The following is a 6,681-nucleotide window of genomic DNA, read 5'->3' on the forward strand; positions in this document are numbered from 1 at the left end:
TGTGTGACATCTTAAAAAGTATATCATCATATTGCCTTATTTGCTAATGTCAAGAATTGGATGCTAAATGCTTTTTCTTTCTAAAATTTCCATGTAGCTTTTCACTTAAGCAGGAATAAACTAAAGAGGGGAAAAAAAAGTCACTTAATATAAGCAGGTGTTCGTATTAGTTTTCCAGTTGAACTGATATGTCTTGGAGATTCCTTTGACCTAAACAACTGTTTTAATTGAATCATCTTTTGAAGTGCCTCTGAACAGTCTGGCAAGCCAGTATTTCAAGTATAAAAAATGCTGTGAAAAACTTGTCAGTTATGGGCAATGAAAATACAGGATAAAGTAAATAAAATACAGGATAAAAAAAAAAAAAAGGATAAAAAATAAAGGTATCTTTTTCTTGCCAAACTCACTTTGTAGAAATCCTGATGAAGTCAATGTTATGGTGTTGCCTTATTATAGTATCTAATGTGTCTGTGTTAAAATTGCAGGCTTAATTGGTGCTTCCTGTGTAGCCAGGTCTGTCCCTGATTCTGCTGGAGTATTGACCTGAAAAATGAGTACGGGATCAGGTCCTGTCCTTCAAGAAAAAGAACAAACTGCACTGATAAATTATCACTTTAAATTCAGCTATCTAGAGAGAAAGAATAGCCTATGTGCGTAGTAGAACTATATCTAAGTACATTTTGCTCATTTTGCTGTCTTCCCTATAAGGCACTCGCTCATAAATTTGGTTACTTTTGGTGTCAGTAGTACCCAATCCTTAGTTTTTACTTGGAAGTAGTTCAGTAAAGATGGGAAATTGTGAGGTATTACCACCGTTTTCTCACTTTTCTGTACGTTAGGATTAAAGTGACATTAATGCAAACATAAAAAAAATGCAGTAACATAAAGAATATCAGTTAATATACCTTTTTGGTGGTGATTGTTTTATGCAACATCTTACTTCTCTGTCAATGTCATTTATTCATGATCTGCCTCATTTGTTTTCTGTAGGTTATAGACCCAGTAGCACCTCGGTACACTGCTTTACTGAAAGACACAGTGGTCCCAGTAAATATTCCTGAAGCTCAAGAGGAGATGAAAGAAGTGGCTAAACATCCCAAGGTTCTTGCTTTACTCTTAATATTCTTGTATTGCAAATCAGTAAGATTGAAAGTACCTTGGCTTGGAGCAGTCAGCAAGGACAGTCCTGCTTTTAACTTGCGCAGGAAGCATGAGAGAAAACTGAGGTGTTTTTTTTTTTTTCCCCCACAGAATTGTCAAAGACTAGGCAACTACCAAACATGTTTATTCTGTTAAGAGGATATAGGAAACTGCTTTTGTAAATATGTCGAATGCATTGAAAGGCCTCAGAAGAGGCAAGGTGTTACAAATATGGAGTGATGCTTAGGCTGTTTTTATTGCTGCTTGATACTAACTTTCATAGAGAAATTTAAATAGAAAACTTTATTCAAGCTTTGTGAGTATAATACAGTAAATGCTGCTTATCTGTAAGTGTGAGGAATGAAGGATGTATTTTTAAACTACTTTGTAAAATTAGACTCATGTAGAGAAGTGATATATTAACCTCTTAATTCTACCAATCTCTGGATTTTTTAATGATTTTAAGTTAGGATAGCAAGTAGTTACTATCAAAAGTCAAGAACTTGTTAATTTGATACTCTTAGTATCCACAAAACAGCATAATATCTTTTAAGAATAGGACTGCATTACTGATACAATTATTTTTTTTTTTTGGCACTACAGTTAGGAAGGTGGTTTCCTTTGAGCCTGGTATCTCAACTTGCACTTAAGCTTCACTGAAAGTAGCCCTTAGATTATCACACTTATGCTGACAAACGAGAATATTTTTGAGGTTTTGCTTCATTTGTTTTCATTTTTGTTGCTCTGATGTTCTTATAGCCATCTCTTGTAACTAAGAGGCAGACATTCAGTTTGCCTGCTCCCCCTGACAGATAAACAAGGAAACCAGTTTTGAGCAGATGCCAAGTGAGAATTTTTGCTGTTTAAGAGTCGAAAAATCTGAAGTTTGGTCAGTGCAAGCCAGTATAGTAAAACTTTCACATTAAAAATGCTGCTTCCGGTATATAAGTACTGATCAGAAGAAACAAATTTCAGTTGAGAAAAAGTCTGAACTCCCAGCTGTCTGTCTTATTTTTTATCTCCACTGTTGAGATGCTTTTAAAGCTCAGTATTTTTAGTATTTCCAGTTTCTGTCTTTAAAAATCTATGCAGCTGAGAGAAGCTCCATATTTTTTTCCATATTAACTATATAAAAGGCAAAAATGAGAGTTATGATATTATTTTTGAAGGGAATTTGCATAGCAAAATGGAAACTTGAGGAAAAACTTGCTCAGCTTTCACCTTTATGATCTTAAAGATGTATGGACTTTAAGGAAATGGGATATGGTATCAGTTGCTTTGGAGCTGGTATTTCATAGAAGATAGGATTTTTTGACTGTTCGAGGAATGCATGCAACACTTGTGAATGAGAAGCCTGAGAGTAGTGAAAGAATACTGTAGCTTTGCATGACTTTATTGTCGATCTTATATCTTCATCTGTCTTGTCATGCAGTGTTTTGGCAGTGCATTAACTTTAGTCAGCTTAATAACAATCTCTCCTTTGAAATCAAAATCACTGTTCACAGAATGACGCTGTTGGGTTGAAACCTGTGTGGTACGGCTCCAGAGTCCTCATCGAGGGTGCAGATGCAGAGACCTTGACAGAGGGAGAGGTGGTTACATTCATAAACTGGGGCAATATTACCATCACCAAATTAAACAGGTAACCTCTTTACTGGGAGATGAAATTCAGATTTTGCTTCTCAGCTTTTTGTTGATTTTTCTTTTAATAGGTAGCTTCTAGCAGTAAGATATTAATGGTTGTCCATATATATCCATTCTGTGATTCTTTCTATTGATATCTACTTTGAAATATACTACGAAACTCAATTTTAGCTTCAAGCGTATTTTACTGTAGATTCAGGTCTGAAATCAACGGTCAGTCCTGATACTGCACGTTCTTCTCATCCAGTGTTCCCCATGTTTCAGCAGCAGTATTTCCACTGCGAAGCAACTTTTTTAGACCAAAAAACCCCTGGAATTTTAACAACTTTCACCCTGTAAGAAGTACTGCTGTTGCATAATAAAAACCCCTAAATCTATCACAGTTTCAGTTGCAGAGCTGTTAAGGTAAGGAAGGAAACCATTAATATCATCATAGTAACTTTGAAGTGGTTGTGTTGAGGCAGTGGCAGAATGAGGTGAGTTGGGGCAGAGAACATAAATATGTAGAGATTTTTTTCCTGTGTTCTTTAATGCCTCTTGATATTAATGAATTAAAATTAAAGGGGAACTTCAACAGCAGTGAGTACACTCTTGCATTACTTACATCTCCCACACTTCAAAAATGAACTCTGAGTACTTGTTTTTCAGTGAGTTGGTGGTCTGTCGTATCAAATGAGAACTAATTATTTAAGCTTTACTGTTACCATCTCTGTTTTCCTGTAGAAATTCAAATGGAAAAATTGTGTCCATCAATGCCAAGTTGAACTTAGAGAATAAGGACTTCAAAAAAACGACTAAGATCACTTGGTTAGCAGAAACTCCATGTGCACCACTCGTCCCAACTGTCTGTGTTAATTATGAGCATCTAATCACTAAGCCAGTTCTAGGTAAAGATGAAGATTTCAAGCAATACATTAACAGAAATAGCAAGGTAAGTTACCTTTTATCCCCTTTATTCCACAGAGCTTAATGTTCACGAGTTTTTTTTGCCATCACTGTTTCTCTTTTAAATTTAATTACTCTTTTTTAAATTTAATTACTCTTTTTTAAGTTCAGTTTCTCCAATAAGAAAATTATGTGCTGGTATGTTTAGTTTCCATGTTTCCATTTACCCTCTCATAAGTTTAAAATCAAAACTTGACTTGTTTTTTCTCAGGATTATCTGGCTTTTAGACCAGGGACCAAAGAGTTTTGAGTTTTTGTCTTGATATATTCTTATGATATAGCATCTTCTTGATCCTGGAATTAACTAGTATTTCAGCTCTTCAAAAAACAGAAAACTGTCAGTATCCTTCTACAGCTGTACTGTATTTCTTGTTATTTCTTGTTATTTCTGGTGCTGTGTTACATTTGGACTGTTTTCTTTTAACACTTACAGCAAGAAGAACTGATGTTAGGTGATCCTTGCCTTAGGGAGCTGAAAAAAGGGGACATCATACAACTTCAGAGGAGAGGATTCTTTATTTGTGATCAGCCCTATGAGCCAGTGAGGTAAGCTACCTAAGAATGGCCTAAGGAGGCTTCACAAAATTTGCTTTAGCTTGTTGTGTTATAATGCTTTCACACATGTACTGGCAAGGCTAATGTTTTCCCCTTTACCATGACCTTTCTATGGAATACTTCGATGGCCAGGCATAGCTTTTAGCTTGTACGTTCGTACCTCTTCAAACTGTCTAAGCCAAGTTCATGGTACTTCTGGTACACCCAGCTACCTTGGACTTGGTTAGAAAGATCATGGTTTACTTGTGATTCTAAGTATATAAATTAAGAAACAGTGTTACGGAATAAAACATTTGCCCAATTGTAGTGTGCAGGTACTATTTAATTGTAACAGTTCTTTAGCAAGTACCAAACATATAAAGTACATTGCATTTCAACATAATATTGTACTATAAAGAAAACTTGAAATAACAGGAATCAGTGCAGAACCCCACTGATGTAAATTTGGAGAACTACTGTTCTGCACAAAGATAAATGTGAGACCATCTTGTAGGAAGAGTAGAACATTTATTTCTGTAAACATTTCAATATGTATTGTGTATTTCCTTTATTGTTGTGTTTTCTATAAATCCTTTCATAGTCCTTACAGCTGTAAAGATGCCCCGTGCATTTTGATTTACATCCCTGATGGACACACTAAGGAAATGCCAACATCTGGATCAAAAGAGAAGACCAAAGCTGAAACTGCAAAGAAAGAGGTAAACTTGTGTTTTGTAAAAGCGCCATAAAATATGTTATGTACATCTATTACTATACAAGATTATCATGCTAAATACTTGGGTTTTTTTCTGTTTTTTTTAAGGCTAGTTCAGCTGCAAAAAGAAAATCTGCTCCACCTGTTGGTGATACCTCTGCTCCAACCTGTACTGTATCTGAAAGTCACCTGGCCATTTACAACAGGGTGTCTGCACAGGGTGATGTAGTTCGTGACTTGAAAGCTAAGAAGGCAGCAAAGGAAGATATTGATAAAGCTGTGAAACAGTTGCTGGCCTTGAAAGCAGAGTACAAAGAGAAGACAGGACAGGAGTATAAGCCTGGAAATCCTCCAGTATCTGTAACTGAACCATCTTCAAAGCTTGAGAGCTCTGGTACCATGGATAGTAAAGCTCTGTATGATAAAGTAGCAGAGCAAGGAGAGGTGGTCCGAAAACTGAAAGCTGAGAAAGCACCTAAGGTGACTGATTAAACTGATACTTCTTCTGTTTGGGTTTGCATAGCCCGTTATTCTGTCTTTGGGGGGGAATGGGTGCTTATGGATCCATGCTTTCATAGTGGTCATCATTTGGACTGGGCTCTGCTCTGTCAAGACTAGTATTTTCCAGTACCTGTCTTTTAGCTAGATATGAATGACAAACTTTGGGTTAATGGTCATAAAGATGCAGGTAAATTCCTATTTTTCTTAAACTGCTGTTCCTCCCACACCATGAGTGGATTAAGTATCCAAATCTGGTCCTTGGGGTTAAAATATCCTACAATATTTTATTTATTTGTTTATTTAACACAATATGGTCAAGTTATGTGACTTTGAGATTGACTTGTTGCTATTTAGACCTTAAAGCCAAACCAAACAAACTCCCATGATCAGAAAGGAAAAACAAAAGTAAAGGTTCAAATCTTTAAGATATTTTTGAGAGACCTTCCTGTCTGGAACTGAGCATAGAAAACATAGCTACTAGTAGCTGTGTTCTTCCCATTCTTTCTAATGCAGAGAAAGAAAAGATGGGAAATGACATACTTTGTGTGGTGGTTAAATACTGTTCATAGTAGTGTCTTGGCAACACCATCAAATCTAAATGGGAAGATCGAAACTAATTTATTGTTACAATTCTACTTAGGACTGTTAGGGTTGCATATCCCTTAAGAGGAGCCACTTTGTTCAAGTAGGAAGCTAGCAGAGAAAACTTAGCTGAACAGCTCTGCTATTTAGTTAAGAAAATGGAATAGGTGTGCATAAACTGCAGGTCTTTTCATGAAAGCATTTAATGAGCACTTCAGAGTCTCCTGTCTCTAAGTCTTTGTTCCTCCTTCTTTCTGCCCTTTCCTTTGTCTTTCAGGGTGAGATAGGTGCTGCTGTGGAAGTCCTTTTATCCCTAAAGGCAGAATATAAACAACAGACAGGCCAGGAGTACAAACCCGGAAGCCCACCTGTGGTCTTTGTCCTCCCTCAGTCTTCTTCTGTTTCTACTCTTCCATCCTCATGTCCAGTAGACAGCAAATCTCTATACAGCAAAGTAGCTGAACAAGGCGACGTGGTCCGCAAGCTGAAATCAGAGAAAGCTTCAAAGGTGTATTAGCAATGAATACTTCTAGGTGGAACAGTATTTTCAGTTTAAATTAAAACCTGATTGCAGGTTTTGAGAAATTCAAGGAACAAAATTTAAGCAAGTACTTTCAAAT

At 36.4% G+C, this 6,681-nt stretch overlaps 1 protein-coding gene across 4 annotated transcripts in view; it reads left to right on the forward strand.

Annotated features, from left to right (window-relative positions):
- The window catches only part of EPRS1 (glutamyl-prolyl-tRNA synthetase 1), a 37,709-nt gene that overhangs the window by 16,173 nt on the left and 14,855 nt on the right, over positions 1 to 6,681 (forward strand). For 2 of the 4 annotated variants that reach the window (XM_065679855.1, XM_065679856.1), the window contains exons 13-18: positions 991 to 1,101; positions 2,646 to 2,782; positions 3,508 to 3,715; positions 4,163 to 4,275; positions 4,865 to 4,982; positions 5,087 to 5,458. In XM_065679855.1, the coding sequence (XP_065535927.1) occupies positions 991 to 1,101; positions 2,646 to 2,782; positions 3,508 to 3,715; positions 4,163 to 4,275; positions 4,865 to 4,982; positions 5,087 to 5,458 (1,059 nt within the window). Of the gene's footprint in view, positions 1 to 990; positions 1,102 to 2,645; positions 2,783 to 3,507; positions 3,716 to 4,162; positions 4,276 to 4,864; positions 4,983 to 5,086; positions 5,459 to 6,338; positions 6,570 to 6,681 lie in introns of all 4 variants that reach the window. The other 2 variants (XM_065679853.1, XM_065679854.1) reach the window with 2 other exon arrangements.

Source organism: Lathamus discolor, chromosome 5 (genome assembly GCF_037157495.1).
Source record: "Lathamus discolor isolate bLatDis1 chromosome 5, bLatDis1.hap1, whole genome shotgun sequence".
Taxonomy (NCBI): Eukaryota; Metazoa; Chordata; class Aves; order Psittaciformes; family Psittacidae; genus Lathamus; species Lathamus discolor.